This window comes from Camelus bactrianus, chromosome 6, assembly GCF_048773025.1.
Source record: "Camelus bactrianus isolate YW-2024 breed Bactrian camel chromosome 6, ASM4877302v1, whole genome shotgun sequence".
In the NCBI taxonomy this organism is placed as follows: domain Eukaryota; kingdom Metazoa; phylum Chordata; class Mammalia; order Artiodactyla; family Camelidae; genus Camelus; species Camelus bactrianus.
Window position 1 is genome coordinate 29,213,820 of NC_133544.1, and position 15,783 is coordinate 29,229,602.

At 49.2% G+C, this 15,783-nt stretch overlaps 1 protein-coding gene across 3 annotated transcripts in view; it reads left to right on the top strand.

The window, feature by feature from the left end:
• ACTN1 (actinin alpha 1) overlaps positions 1–15,783 on the top strand; it is a 91,707-nt gene that overhangs the window by 55,386 nt on the left and 20,538 nt on the right. For all 3 annotated transcript variants that reach the window (XM_010962305.3, XM_010962306.3, XM_010962307.3), the window contains exons 4-8: positions 3,003–3,089; positions 5,232–5,319; positions 5,856–5,934; positions 9,608–9,689; positions 10,967–11,052. In XM_010962305.3, coding sequence (XP_010960607.1) covers positions 3,003–3,089; positions 5,232–5,319; positions 5,856–5,934; positions 9,608–9,689; positions 10,967–11,052 — 422 coding nt within the window. The remainder of the gene's footprint in view (positions 1–3,002; positions 3,090–5,231; positions 5,320–5,855; positions 5,935–9,607; positions 9,690–10,966; positions 11,053–15,783) is intronic.

The window sequence follows — 15,783 nt, forward strand, 5'->3', positions numbered from 1 at the left end:
TGCCTTGTCTTCCCCGATCCTGGGAGGACCCTGAGCCAGCTGGAGGCTGGGGTATTTGGCCTTTACAAATAGGGCAGTGCTGGGAACAGGCACACTGGGTCAGGGAGGGGCCAGCACTACAGCCTCCACTCCTGGAAAGACCAAGCGGCAACACCACCACCTGGAGCTTTTTCTAGACTTTAAAAAAATTTCCCCTTGATTTGAAATGCTGTCCACAGAATTTCATACCTGCTTTTTCTACTTCCATCATTATAAAGATTTTTCCGAGTCATTAAAAACTCATGAATGTAACTTTCCATGGCTGTGCTAGTTGGCTACTTATTTGGCACAGCTGTGCTCTGTTCTGGCCATGGATCTGGTCCCAGAGGAGCCTGGGGGCTGTTATGTTTTCTGCCCACATACCCACCTGTGGGTAGTGTCCTCCAGTGTCCGTCCATTCATTCCACAAATGTGGATGGAGGGCTTTCTCTGTACCAGGTGCAATGCTGGGCTCTAAGCAGGGATGCAAAACAGAAAAAAATCTTTACCCTTAGGAAGCTGTGTTGTAGAAGGGGAGCGGGAGAATACACACACACACACACACACACACACACACACACACACACACACACACGGGAGAATACACACACACACACACACACACACACACACACACACACACACACACACACACACGGGAGAATACACACACACACACACACACACACACACACACACACACACACACACACACACACACACACACACACACACACACACACACACACACACGTGTCAGGTGGGGGAAAGTCAGAGGCCCAAGAAAGGCTCGGTGAGATGGAGGGAGGTGAGGGATATCCCGGGAGGGGAGAGCTGTGCGGAGGCCGTGTGCCTGGAGGGGAAGAGGGAGGAGGGGTCTGGGAGGCCCTCCTGACCATCAGCTTTGACTCAGAGTGAAGTGGGAAGCCAGGGAGGTTTGAGCAGAGGGGTGACAGGGTCTGGGGATTTACTTAGTCTCGCCTTGTACTTTGTATCTTCACATGGTTTCCCATGTGGGGCCATGATAAATAACCTCATAGCGAGCCTTACTCTGAATTTCACACCACTGGCTGTGGCTAGAGAGAGAATTTTACTCTCACAAAGTGAACTTCAAGATTCTTGCTACCTGTTGCCAGATTATTTCCCAGAAAGGTGTTTGTTTTGTTTTGTTTTGTTTTTAAAACCAATTTTTACTTCTAGCTGCATTGTGGTAGTCTTATGACCATCACGGTTTGTGTTTGCTTGTTTTTTACTTCACTAATTTTTTATTTTAATTTTTTTGGGGGGGTAGTAATTATGTTTACTCATTTATTTATTTTTAGAGGAGGTACTGGGAATTGAACCCAGGACCTTCTGTATGCTAAGCATACACTCTACCACTTGAGCTATACCCTCCCCTCCTGTTAACTTCATTAATTTAATAGCTGGGAAAATGGTATGTTATTTCTTTAGTTACAAGTGAGATTGACATAAATTGGTTATTTGTATTTTGTGATGTGTCTATTCATGTCTTTTGCCTAATTATCTATTACGAATTTAGAGTTTTTTCCTTAACAATTTGTATAGGTTCTTTAAATGTTACAGGTATGAAATCATTGGGAGTTGCAAATGGAGGGGCATTTAAAAAATATCAAACCTCTAGGAACTGATTCTTAACTGGTTAACTGACTCTTCTTCCTGCCAGTGTGCTCTGCAAAATAGGAGCTGGCTGTTCTAGTTAAGGAGGATGGGCGTATGCTGCTACAGCTCCCTGTCTCTCTACCCCAGGTCCTCCAACTTTGGTCCTCCAACTTTGGTCATTGCCCTGCTGATGCCTAGGGCTCTGGGAGGGGCACTTAAACCCCACTCACAGCAGAAGAGTTACATCCTGTCCCATGGCCAGAGTAGATGCTGTTCCTTCTTTGCGCAGCACCCGGATGCAGTCTTGGCAGAGGTTCTGGTCCCCAGAAACTGCTCATACAGCAGCATGAATTTTGCCCTCCCTCTTGAGGAAGAGGATGAGATCTTAGAGTATTATTTCCTTAATGGAATCCACTCTTGTTTAAGGGCTTTGTGGGAAGCAAACCCTCGTGGACGTGGGTCCAGGGAATCAGGAGTCCCTGGAAGTTGCCCTGTCTTGTGGTTCTGTTGGGTGTGCCCTAAAACTAGTGTTGCAGGTGGGAAAAAATAAAATATTCTTTGAATGCCTGACTTTTAACTGAGAGTACCTCACCATGGGGCCAGGTTACCATCTCCTGTCTGGAAGCAGGAGTCAAAGTAAGGAGTCTGATTGCCACCTGTTGAGCCCCTAAGACCATAAGTGGCTGTTTCAGGCTCCTTAAAGACAGTGCTTGCATATCTTCGTATTTTCTGCCTCTGGGCCTGGTACCGAAAAAAAAAATTACTTCATAGAATTTATAGAATTATTTGAAAGGTCTAAAAGGTGCTTCTTAGACTGAACTTAGTGGTGTATCTCTTAGTTGTGACCTTGAAGCTGTTATTTGATTTTTTATTAAAAAATACCCAACTGATGGCATCATGAGGTTGATTTGTGAGCGAGTGGATTCTTCAAGATGGTAGTCTATAAACCTTTGTCGGGTGGTTACTTTCTGTTGCCTGCACTGGTTTTCCAGGTCTGAGTTAGAGCTGTGCTCGCCCAGAGGTCCCCATCTCACGGAAGTGCCAGAACATTTGTGATGACTTAGAAATCCTCTCCATCTTTCTTTTCTGTCAGGCTGCTGGACACCACTTGGGGTTTAAGACACCCTGTTCTCTGTTGCCTTTACTGTTGTACCCAGTCGAATCGACCACAGCCTCCTGGGGCCCCCAGGACACCCCTAAATAGACTTCCCTTCTGGTACCTGTGACATGTAATTGCACTAACTTTTAAAACATACTGACTTCCTTCTAGAAGTGGAGGGTGTGGAGCGATATGGGTCCTTGGGGAATTTGAACTCTGTCTCTGCTGAGACCCATCCTAACACGTCCTGCTGCTGTTTCTGTAGAAATTGTGGATGGGAACGTGAAAATGACCCTGGGCATGATCTGGACCATCATCCTCCGCTTCGCCATCCAGGACATCTCTGTGGAAGGTAGGTCTTCTGCTCTGTTCCACGCCAGCCCCTGCTCTGTTCCACGCCGGGCCCAGGCTTCCACCTCTTCTGACCCTTCACCATCACATCTTTCTCCCTGACAGTAGGGGCCGTAGCGTCAATAGGGCCTTGATCATGGGCTGCATCCTGGGCTGTTTATCCATTGCTGGCATCTGTCTTCCCTCCTAGTCTGCAGAGAAGTAAGAACTGTTTAGAGTACCGGTCCCCACAGGTGTGTTGGTCCCAGGGAAACCCCTCTGTGGGGAAGTGTATTGGAAACCCCACCTGGCTCTTGGGTTGTTAAATGTGAAAGAGTAAGGGAATTGCACCTGGGAGAGTGAGCTGACTCCAGGTCCTCCACTTTACTCCCGTAGCACCCTCTGGTGGCCACTTCGCAGATCTGCAAGGGACCACTGTGGTCTGGAGCAGTGATCTTTGGAGGGGTGGGGAGGTTGGGGGGCAGGTTTGCTTATTTATTTATTTATTTATTGAAGTATAGTTGATTTACAGTGTTGTGTTAATTTCTTGTGTATGGCATAGTGATTCAATTATACATACATACATATATATGAAAAGGAATATTCTTTTTCATTTTAGGCTATTATAAGGTATTAAATATAGTTCCCTGTGCTATACAGTAGGACCTTGTTGTTTATCTGTTTGATGTATGGTAGTCAGTATCTGCAAATCCTGAACTCCCAATTTATCCCTCCACCCCCTCTTTTCACCCTGGTAACCATAAATTTGTTTCCTATGTCTGTGAGTTTGTTTCTGTTTTGTAAATAGTTCATTTGTCTCATTGTTTTTAGATTTAACATATAAGTGATATTGCATGGTATTTTTCTTTCTCTTTCTGGCTCACTTCACTTGGTATGACTTTTGATTTCATACTCCAGCAGTTTTTGAGCTTTATGTCTGATATGTGTGTATTTATTTTATAATAAACTATATTCATGTATTGCTATGCATATTATAAAACATACATAACAAAACAAATTTTAAAAAGATGAGATGGAGGTAATAAAAATATTTTAAATTCATTTTAATGGCCCAGAAATCTCGAAGATTTTTATTCAAAATAGTAATTTTTTAATGGGAACAATACGGATTAAGTTGCTTTCTTATGGAAATGTTGATTTGACACTTGGTGATACAGCAGTGTGAAGGTCTAAGTTTGGCCTATAGAGACATGGTATTCAGGGCTGAAGTGGTTAAAAAGATGCTCACAATCACTTAGGAACTGGTTCTTGTTAGTGATAATAGAAATCTGTTTTTCAAATAGCTTTCTCAAATCGGTGTGATTCTTGTGGACAGACTTCTTGTCGGCTCTGATTAAATTGTTTTAATCCTGTATTGTAGCTGGTGAGGAGCTTGAACTGGGAGGAGGACTGTTAACTTTGGTGATATTTTTGTTGTTGTATGCTTGTGCTCGAATTATTGCATCATGTTTGCAGGAATTGTTTTAACATCATTTTAAAGTATTTTGTAAATTGAAAGAAAATGAGTTCATCCACAAACCATTTCACTGGGTACCATAACCTGCAGTTCACAGACATGAACGCACGGGGTGCGGTCCCTTCAGTTCAGACACGTGGCTGCTTTACACACACAGCAACGATGTCAGTCTCAGCATTAAATATAAGGAAGCCCTATTTTTTAAAATGAGCGCTGAATCTGAGTAGGAGTCCTAACGCTTTCTTCCCACGTAGCTATGTGCACTCCACGGTCCTTCTAGATTCCTGGATTTGAGATTGCACAGACCAAACTTTCCTCCCCGAAGTGGCCACCTGACAGAGGTTGCTGACTTCTTTTGTATTGTTGCCATGTCTTTGAATAAAAGGGAGTGATCGGGAGATAGTCTAGAAGTTTAAAAGGCAATTTTCTCAGGATTTAAATGTATAATGTGGCCAGCTCTGAAAAGCTCCTGACTTCCTTCTGTGTTTCTCAAATAACTTCTCAGCCTTTGTCAAGGAAAAAGAGTTGGTGGCCTGGTAGCAGCAGGGTTGAAATGTAGGGGTCTTTGTGTGGACCCCCTGTGCGAATGAGCATGGGCCCTGTGGCCTTGGTGGGCCTTCCAGGAGCCCATGGCCTTCCCTCCACTGAGCCCCGCTGACCTCTCCACCTGTCATCCCCTCCCTGCAGAGACTTCGGCTAAGGAAGGGCTGCTCTTGTGGTGTCAGAGAAAGACAGCGCCTTACAAAAACGTCAACATCCAGAACTTCCACATAAGGTGAGTGGCCGGGGGCTGAGGGGCTCTCACAGAGACTAGGCTGCTTCCCCCAAGGACCCCTGGGCCCCTTGGCTGGGTCAGTCTCAGCTCCAGAACAGAACAGGGGCCTTTGGGAAAGAAGTCTTTTCTGGGAAGGAAGTGTCACTGACCCTTTGATGCCCTCTCTCCCTCCTGCCAAGCAGACACTCCCTCCTGGCTACTGCCTGCTACACCTTTGGTTGATGCTCATAGGGCCTCCAGGAGAGTGGGAAATTCCAGCCTGGGGCTCTGGATCTGAGCGGACGAGGACCAGAGACCTTGGTGGGGGTAGGGTTGGATGTGGCATGTGTATCTCACTTGCCAAGCTCCTCAGGGTCTTAGCCCAGTGCCTGGGATTGTGGCAGGAAGAAATGTCCTTCCCAGCCCGTCTTCTCCCAACCCCTGCTCTGAAGGGTTACGTATTCATCCTGAAAAGGAGACCCCCGCCTAGTGTTTTGCCCCTGGCGCTTGGCCCCACTCACCAGCGCGCCCCGCCCCTCCTTCTCTCCCCTGGGCAGCTGGAAGGACGGCCTTGGCTTCTGTGCCTTGATCCACCGACACCGGCCTGAGCTGATTGACTACGGGAAGCTGCGGAAGGTTTGTGAGCTCCTCCCCGTCCCCCAAGCTCCCACCAAGCTGAGCCCTCTGGGTGGGTGGGGGAAGGACAGGACTGGGCCCCCTGTTCTAAGAGCCCAGGGCCCAGCATGAGGGGTGTCAGGCTCCTTAGACCAGCTGAGGAGACGGCCCGTCTAGAAGCAAGAGAAAAACACTGCTTCTGTTAGGGCTGCTTCAGGACGTGTGTGCCCAGCACGTGTGTACTTGCTGACATGCCAGCCCGCCTGGAAAAATAGCAAAACCACCACAGCAGTTTTGGAGGGATGATGGAGTACTAAGCGGCATTTTCCCCTCTGGGTTTCGGGGTTTTGCGCAGTGGATATATCACTTTCATCATTTAAGATACCGCGTCTTCTGGGCCTCTGTCCCAGCCGTGCCCGAGACTTGCCGCCCGGTCCTGGGCAGGTTCCCGCCTCGCCTTTGCCTTCCCTCCCTGCGGCAGTCTGGCTGGGGGGTCTTGCTGCTGCTTGATGTCATTTATACTTTTGCTGTAAAGCTGCTGAGGGATTTTCTCGAGCGTATGTGTGTTAAGGAGCGGACTAGGACGTGGAGGCGGTGTGTCTCACCTCGTGGTGGTTCTTAGTGTCCCGACTGGTTAAGGGATGCTGGCCTGACCTTAGAGAGGCCTGTCCGGAACACTGTCTGTACTCACATCCTCCCTCTTGGTCCATCCGGCTCCGAGAAGCCTCGTGGTGCAGGCCTCCTGGGAGAGGGCACGTGTGCAGCGCTCTGCACACCCCAGGAGATGACCTGGAGCTCAGCTGAACGTCCCCTGTCAGTGTTTGGGTCTCTTGGCAAAGGGCTCCTAGGAATGACCGTTCTGGTATTTGTCTTCTTGACCTTGACCGTTGGAGAGCTCAGTGTTCAGTGAAGTCCCCTACCTTGCCTGTGCCCCTAGAAAAGGCCTCTGCTGCTTCCCAGTGGCCACACAAGGCTTGATGCTGCCAGTGCAGGAGCTGCTCCATGGCATCAGACCCTCTGTTTCGGGGTGTGGTGGGGTGCATTGCTGAAAAGGATTTGTGAGGGAGGAAAGGAGCAGGTTCCTACCCCCTCCAGAAACCCTGAGCTGGGCCTGAAGCTTCAAGCTGGGCCTCTGCCCACTTGGAAGGGCCCACCTGCTGAGGGAGAGGAGACAGTTGCCTGGCCCTGTGTGTGGCTGTGTCCAGGTGTGCGTGGACCAGGGGCCATCTCTTCCCAAGCTAACCTCCAGGGGGACAAGGGTTATCAGTCCTCCAATTCAGCCGCTTTGCAAAGAAAAAAAAAATCAATTTAAGAACGTCCCCCTGACCTGCCTAAAAGCTATGTGGCCAAACCCAGAGACCTTTTATAAAAGGCATCATCACACACTTCCTTACTGTTCAGCCAATGCACTTTCGTGACAGGTGTGCATGTGACTGTCCCTGCGTGGGAGTGCTGGGGTGGCAGCAGCCAGTTAATGCCAGCCTTTCCCCACCCCCCATATAATATGGGGCCTTGCTGACTGACTCTTCAGCACCCCCCGCACCTCCCCGCATTCCACAGACCCCAGAGGCCTGTGTCTGATCCTTGCCAGCTCTCTCCTCACCATCTGTCCCTTCCTGTGTCTTTTCCTTTCTCCCTGATCATGTCTGTCTCCCTGTTTCTCTATGTCTGTCTTCCTCTTTCTTTAATTCAGTAGCCAGCAGTAAAATCCAGCCCAAATCCTAGTACAGAGCTGTTTCCACTGAAACGTGGGTTCTTTCCAGAAAACACAGAGGTTGCCACAGCTTCTGGTTCTTGATAACAGGGGCGAGCCGAGAGCCCTGACTGAGAAGCACTTCCTTCCCGCACTTGCTCTAGGTAGGCGTGGGAGCCTGGCAGTCCCTGGGGGCCAAGTGCGGCAGGTGGCTGTGCACCCGGGGCCTGAGGACGGCCTGAGGCCCTGGACGGAAATGACCTTTGCTGGTTGGCAGTTTCCTTCCTTCCTTCCTCCTTTCCTCCGTTTCTTCCTTTCTTCCTCCTCTCCTCTTTTCTCCCTTCCTTCTTTCCTTCCTTCCTTTCTCTCTTTCTTTCTTTCTCTTTCCTTCTTTCTTTCTCTCTTTCTCTTTCTCTCTCTCTCTCTTCCTTCCTTCCTTTCCTTCTTTCCTTTTTTCTCTCTTTTCTTTCTTTCTCTTTCTGTCTTTCTCTCTGTCTTTCTGCCTGTCTGCCTTTCTTTCTCTCTCTTTCTTTTTTTCCTTTCTCCCCCTCCCTCCCTCCCTTCCTTCCTTCATTCCTTCCTTCTCTCTCTCATTCTGGAAGCCATCAGAGACTTTCCCAGAAGGACTCCACCTTCTCTGTTTTGAGCAATTTCTTCCTGAAAGCATTCCCAAATGAATGTATTTATCCTTTTTCACCCCATGATCCTCACCTTAAGCACATGGGGAAACTGAATTCTAGGCTGACAAACCAGTTTGCTTTAATTTAGTCTGGGAAACCAAGAATAGTGTAGGAGATCCAGCAAGGAACTCCCCTGACTAAGTTGTGTTTTTTTTTTCCACATTAAAAATTTTTTTCTTCATGTGGTAAAATATACATAATATAAAAAGTATCACTTTACCCATCTTTAAGTGTACGGTTCAGTGGCATTAAGTACATTTGCATTGCTGTATGATCGTCACCACCATCCCTCTCTAGAAATCTTCATATTGTAAAACTGAAATTCTGCACCCCTTAAACCATCACTCTCCACTCCCCCTTCCGCCAACCCCTGACAACTGTCATTCTCCTCCCATGTCTATGAGTTTGACTAGTCTAGGTACCTAAGTAAGTGGAGTCATATCATATCTGTCCTTTGAGTCTGGCTTATGTCACTTAGCAAAATGTTTTCAAGGTTCGTCAATGTTGTAGCATGTGTCAGAATCTCTTTTTGTGGCAGAATAATATTCCGTATCCATTTATCTGTCCATGGACATTTGGGTTATTTCCACATCTTGGCTATTGAGTGTAAGGCTACCGTGAACATGGGTGGACACATTATTTGAGTCCCTGCTCTTCAGTTCTTGGGATCTATGTCCCAGAAGTGGAATTGCTGAGTCACAGAGTAGTTCTCGGTTTAACTTTTTGAGGAACCTGCATAGTGTTTTCCTCAGCAGCTGCACCATTTTACAATATCACCAAAAGTGCACAAGTGATCTGATTTCTCCACGTCCTCACCAGTCCCCAGTAAGTTTTCTTGAGGAGATAGCAGAAGCCAGAATATAGTCAGAAGACGGGCTATTTGAAGGAGTCCAAATTTCATGGAATGGGACCATCAAAGGGGCTGGAGAGCTCCTAGTCCAACTCCAGAGTAACAGGTGGGTTACCTATCAGGTGGGCTGGTTGGTGGCAGAGCTGAAACCAGAAGCCAAGACTGATGGCTTCCAGGCCAGTGCCCTGCTCTCAGCATGCATTGCTTAGCGAGTCCTTCTCAGGCTGCAGGCCAAACATTCTTTATCCCATTTCTCTGAAAAGAAACTGAGGCTTGAGGAGGAAAGATGGCGTTTTAAACCTCCAGCTAGCAAGCCCTGGCCATGAGGCCAGCCTTCTACACTCAGAGCTGGGGCCTGAGGACTGAGCTGTGGGGGGGGGGCTCTCTGCCCCCCAGTCTTGGTGGTTGTCCAGATGGGGGTAGTCAGAGACTTCTTGTGCTTCTCATGTGCCATCTTCTTTCTCCTCCTAGGATGATCCACTTACAAATCTGAACACAGCCTTCGATGTGGCAGAGAAGTACCTGGACATCCCCAAGATGCTGGATGCTGAAGGTGAAAGGCGCTTTCCCTCTGGGCCTTTGGCTCGTCTCCCTCCTGTATCCAGCGGCCAGGAGGGGTGGGCCCCGCAGCCCGAGGCTGGAAGGGAGATGGCCTGGTCTCTGGGACCTCACTGGGAGAGCCTCAGGGTCACCGGCCTGTCAGGGATTCCACAGACAAATTCCCTGAGGTTTGGAGGAAGAGGTGGTAGCAGGTGCCTCATCAAGGTCTTGGAGTTGGGGTACTGGGTGGCGGGGTGGATGGAGCACAGTGTTCCTTTGTTGCTGGGGAGGGAAAAGTGTGTATTAATGTGCATCATGTACACACTTGGGAGTTTGCAGTGATGAGTTACTCAAAGGGGTGATTTGAGTTTGGGCGTCTGTATACATACCTAACTTCATAGGGGAAAGGCTGGAGGGCAAAGGGCACTTAGGGAAAAGCAAATGACTTTTTAGAAAGATGAACAGCCCTTAGGAGATGCGATGGGAGAGATGATAGTTTATGACAATGTCTGTCAGGGTGTGGGGTCATTTTCAAACATGTACAAAAGCAGAGAGAAAAATATCATGAACTTCCATATTCCTAGAATCCAGATACAATAATTATCGAGGTTTTGTCATTTTCTTTTTTCTTTATTTTCTTTGTTGAAATATTTTAGAGCAAATCCCAGACATCATAGCATCTCACTGCTACGTAGTTCAGAATACATTCCTTAAACCTAGGAGTATTTTCCTCTGCAATGATAAAACAGTTTTCACACTTAGCACATTGACAGTCATTCCTTGATACATCTGCAGCCCAGTTCAAAATCAAATACCCCCGTTACTTCTTTTTAGTTGGTTTGTGTTGATCAAGATCCAAACAGTGTCTGCCTGTGGCATTTCGTTGTTGTATTTCTTTTTTCTTTCTTTTTTTTCCTGATAACTATTACCCTTCTTTAAAATGTTTTTTATTGAAGTATAGGTGGTTTACAAAATCATCATTATACTTATGTCTCTTCTAAACGTTAGCGCTTGTCTTCTCTCTCCGACTCCTTTCATTCCTGGCATTGAACTTGTTGTGGACACTGGGCCAGCTGTCCCATGGAGTGCTCCTCACTCTGGTTTGTCTGTCTGCTCCCTCGGGTACCTTTCACTCCTTCCTCTACCTCTCGTATTCCCGTCAGTGGCCGTCAGGGCCAGACGCTGGCTAGACTCGGGCTGAGCATCTTGGCAGGAAGGCTTGGTGCTTCTGAGAGCTGCTTTCCCCATCACATCAGGAAGTAGCTTTAACTCCAAGGTTTTTCTCAACAGACATCGTCGGAACCGCCCGCCCGGATGAGAAAGCCATCATGACTTACGTGTCCAGCTTCTACCATGCCTTCTCCGGAGCCCAGAAGGTACCTCGGGCCCCGTGCTCCTTCCTTGCCCAGCACACCTCATGCCAGACCCGAACCATGCCCTCCTCCCTCTCCCTGCCTCTCCACGGCGACAGGGTCTGGATGGTCTGTCTCTTCGGTAGTGTTAGGCCCCTCAGCGTGGCGTGTCCTTCTGCCTTGGTCCCCCCACCCCCCGCCCCGCCGCCCCTCTGCTCTTTCTCACATCTTCCTCTACTGTCTCTGAGAAAATTGGGCAAGAGCTCACCTTCTGGGACCCAGATGGCTGGCGTAAGCAGGAAGGGCTGCATGGGTAAAATCAGCCAGACTTGGTTCTGGAGGCCTGGAAGGTGCCATGGGCAGCAGCCCCTCCGAGTCCACCCTCTTGAAGCTGCAGCATTAACAGACCAGCAGGGCTTCCCTTAGGGAGGCAGATCTGATCGGAGGAGGTACCTGCTGTCTTCACTGACCTATTCAGTCCACAGCCCCTTTGGGCCTTGGTGCCTTCTGTATCTTGCCTGGGACCCCCATGCGGGGTTACTCTGCACACTCCCTTGGAGGAAGGAAGGGAAAGGGTGGGTAGCTGTGAACCCTTCAAGTGTCCTGGCCCAATTTTGCCCCAGGAAGCCTCAGGTTAAAGCCCAGTTGTGCAGGTTCCGCACTACACAAGGGCATCATTCCCACTGCAGACATTGAAGATTTGAATATTTTCATTACCAGGCTTGGCTCAGCAGCAGACGCCCCGCCCCCAGGCCCCCCTCATAGGCAGGACCCCAGAAGCACAACATCCAGGTTGCCATAACCATAGACCACAGGCTTGGCCTTCTCGGCTTTGGGCCTCGAACCTGTCACCTTCTCAGGCAAACTTGCCACCCTGCGCATGGAGTCTGAGTGACCTGTCTTGAAATGCATGATCGGGGCACTGCCCCCACCTCCCCCACCCTCTGTCAGCCTCCCTGGCTTCTCTCTCTGTCTCTCCCCACTCCCCCTGCTCCCCTGTCTCTGCCTGTGCTATCTCCTACCCTACCCCTTTTCTCCTCCCATCATCTCATGGTTTCTCTCTCTGCCCACTCCCTCATTTTCTGTCTGTCCGTCTGTCTTGTGTGCTCTCTGTCCACCACAGCTGTTTGGGTTTATTCTGTGCTGCTGTCTGCTTTCTTCTCTCAACTTCTTCTCCTTCTCTGTGCAGATGTGTAGGCACGCTAAGGCCGGATGGGAAGGCCATGTGACCTAATGTTTCATGTCACTGCCACGCCTTCTTGGGTGCGCAGAAGGTGAGCTCTCCCTCGGCCTCTCCCACTCTCCCAGCTGCCCTTTTGCCCGTCTGCCATCCTCCCTGGATACTCCAGTGGCAGCCCCTGGGAACTGCAGCCCCTGGAATGAAAGCGGGGATTAGAAAAGCCTCCCCACAACGCCAGTGTCCTGCAGGAGGGCAGGATGCTCACTGGGCTTTGGCTGGGACACTCAAAGATGTCAGAGAATGCCAGCCTCTGGATGGCCACTTGCATCTCTGGCCCTCTACGCTAGCTGTAATGGGTACCACAGATGGGAAAGAAGCTTGTGGCCTCAGCTCTTTTCCTGGACCCTGAGTTGAGAGGCCTTATCCCAAGCAGCACAGCTCTTGGTTATGCTTCCTGCCTATTCTCTTAATTATCCAGTTTCCCTTCACTTCCTCTCCTTCCATTTGCTTAGGCAAGACCATCCTCTGAAATTACCCAGCAACCAGAGTGGGGAGAAGTCTTCTGCCTTCTCTCTAGTGTCCAGGCCAGAGGCTCAGAGCCCTGCCTGATCCTTCCCAACCAGGCCTGCCATGGACAGTGGTGCAGGTTGCACGCTACACAAGGATGCCATGTGTGCTTTATAGACCATGAAGATTTGAATATTTATTACTAAAATAATCCTGCAAATGGCAGTAAAGATGTCTTCTAATAGAATGAATATGATAGTTTTCCAGTAGAAGTGCCTTGGGGAAGAGATGCCTTTAAAAAAAAAAAATCAAAAACATAAGGCATTGTGTGGGCTAGCAGCAGCCCCATTCCCTGCCTAGATGGGCACCCGAGACCTTCCTCACTTTCCTTCTAGGTCCCCTGGGTGTTGACTGACAGGAGAGCAGCCCTGCCTGGAGGCTCCCCTCCTGGGTGTCCCCCCTACCCAGGAGGTCCAGTTCCCTTCAGCCTCTTCTCTGGCCTACCTCTTGCTGCTTCTTCCTCTTTGTCTCACCTCTGCTGCTGCTCTTTCTTGATAACTTCTTCTGGCCCCTCTTATGCCCCACCTTTTAGGCAGAGTGTAAGCACCATCTATCTACTTGCCTCTGTGGGCCTCTAGCCCTGAGAACCACAAAGAGTCTTGCCCACACCCAGGGCTAGGCTGAGCTCTCTCTTTCCAACTCTCCTTCCTCCTCCTCTCCTTCTTCTGCTGGTTCTGTCCTGGGCTTCATGCCTGTTGACACTGGCCTCCCCTGTCTCTGAAGCCTTCCCCATGTCCTGGCTGATAATGGCTCGAAAGGGAGCGTGTGCGCACGTTTGCGTGTGTGCATGCGTGCGTGAGTGTAGCAGCCTGCTTTTCTCCCTCCCAGACATCATACCACTTCCCCTCATGCCTTCTTCCCTCTCACTCATCCCTGTTGCAATCATTTCATGCTCTTTTTGTCTACATCTGAGAATGAAGTCACCAGCTGGGGTTGGGGTGGGGCGCTGGGGATGAGGGTGGTGGTCCTCTTAAGTCCTGGGTCAGGAGCCTCACCCAGAGTTGCCCCTCCCTACCCGTTTCTAATGATTCAGGCAACTGCTTAGAGCTAAGCAGGCTGGTAGGAGGGGAATCTTCCTCCTCTTCTGAGAAAAAAGGAAGAGTCTTTCAGACTCATACGCTCTTCTTGTCTTGACTGTCTCCATGCCTGGAGCCAACGGGAGAAGGCCTTCTGAAACCCATGCCCAGGGCCCTGCATCCTCTCCACTGTCTTTCTCTCATCAAGCCTTGGGCAGTGGAACTAGAAAGGCAACTGAGTCTAGCGCATGCATGCACACATGCACGCGCAGCGCCTGTAGTGATGCAAGCATGCGTTACGGGTCTTCCTAGTCAGATGAGGACCAACTTCTGTTGGCCACGTTGGTTTTGGTTCTAATTCTTCCTCAGCTTTCCTCTCCCTCCCCTTCCCCTGGAGGTATTTAGAATGGGTTTTGAGCAACCAATTTTATGTTTATGTAGTTTGTTGCTTTGATGTTCTTGGTCTATTGGGACCTATTTCTGAGAAACGGCCCTTTAGGGCATGAACTGGATCTGCTGTAGGGTTTCCGGTGCTTTTAGGAGTAGATGGTGCCATTTGCATCCTTCCATTTGTCCTCAGTAGTTTGTGAATCTTCTGAGGGAAAGAAACCCTTTTCCTGCCCTCAAGGGGTTCATGATCATCTGGGAAATCCCTTTGTAAGAGAAACCCATGATGTGAAGGTGCGTCTTATCAGTGCTCTGCTCAGCTGTGGACCTGAGCAGGGGAGGGGGGCTGCAGGGCTGCAGGGCTGCGGGACATGGAGGCTTTCTTGAGCAGGAGACACTTGAGCTTGGGGGTCTTAAGGGTTGAATAGGGGGAGCAATCTGGAAATGAAAGGCTCTGGGAGGGTTGAGGAAGAGGTCACAGCTTGTGTGAAGCCTTGTGGTGTGACAGCACAACCTCAAGGGGATAGCAAGTTAGTGCTGGTCCAGGTCTTGTCCCGCTCCTGGAGCAGGGGGTTGGGGGAGGCCAGAGGTGGCAGCCGGTGAGAGGGCTGAGTGCCATGGGGTCAGCGCCCCTCTGTCTGGGGGCCTCACCAGCAGGGACACCAGGGCTGGGAGCTGACTTGGGCCATGAAGAAAGGCTAAGCAGTGGGAAACTGTGGGAGGAAGGAAATAGGCAATTCTTGCTAGATTTGGGAAATTTTTGACTAAAAATGTCACGGATGAGATCCTCGTGGCACTGATGTGAATCTGTGGGTGGTGGGTGGTGGAGCCACCATGCGTCACTTGGCCACATTTGGATGTTTGATTCACCATCATCGAGGATGTTTCCTCTGCAGACTGTACCTGTGTCAGCTAATTTGATACTGATTATTAGAGTAGCAGTTTGACCTGCGCTAACAGGGTTTCATGTGGGGATAGCTAAGTGCTCAGGGAATAATAATCCATACCTTTGAAAAAAATAACTCTAATACAAAACCAAACATGTTGTTCTGTATTAAGTTGTAGAATTGTATCCCTTAAAGTGGGTCATAAAAAATTAAAAAATGCAAACCATGGAAGGTGAACACAAATTTCTAGTAGTCTTCTTTTGGCACTTGGAAGTCATCCTTTTGCCTGTTTCTGTAAAATATTTTCTCAGCCCATTGATGTGATCTTTGTAAAAAGTCCCTGGGAGGCCCACTCAGGAACTCCCCCAGACTTCATCCAGAAGGAGCCCCCTTTGACCCTGGAGCAGTCGACAAGCTCTGAGGGTTGGGTGAGGCTCTTGAGGCCTGAAAGACGTGTCTTTCAGAATCCCATGAACACAGGCCTCACTCAGTCCAAGTTCACAAATTGACACGTAAATCAAAGTTTATGACCACTGAGCCCAGGATTTCAAGATGACTCAGGAGCATAGCAAGGCCAAGGTAGGCTTGGGCCATTAAACGCCACAGCAGCAGCTGCTTCTTGCCTGTGATGAGGGGCTACCAGTGATTTTTATGTTTGGTCAGCACGCTGGGCTGGGGTCTTTGTAGCCACTTGCTTTCTTTTTTAAAAATTTAACTT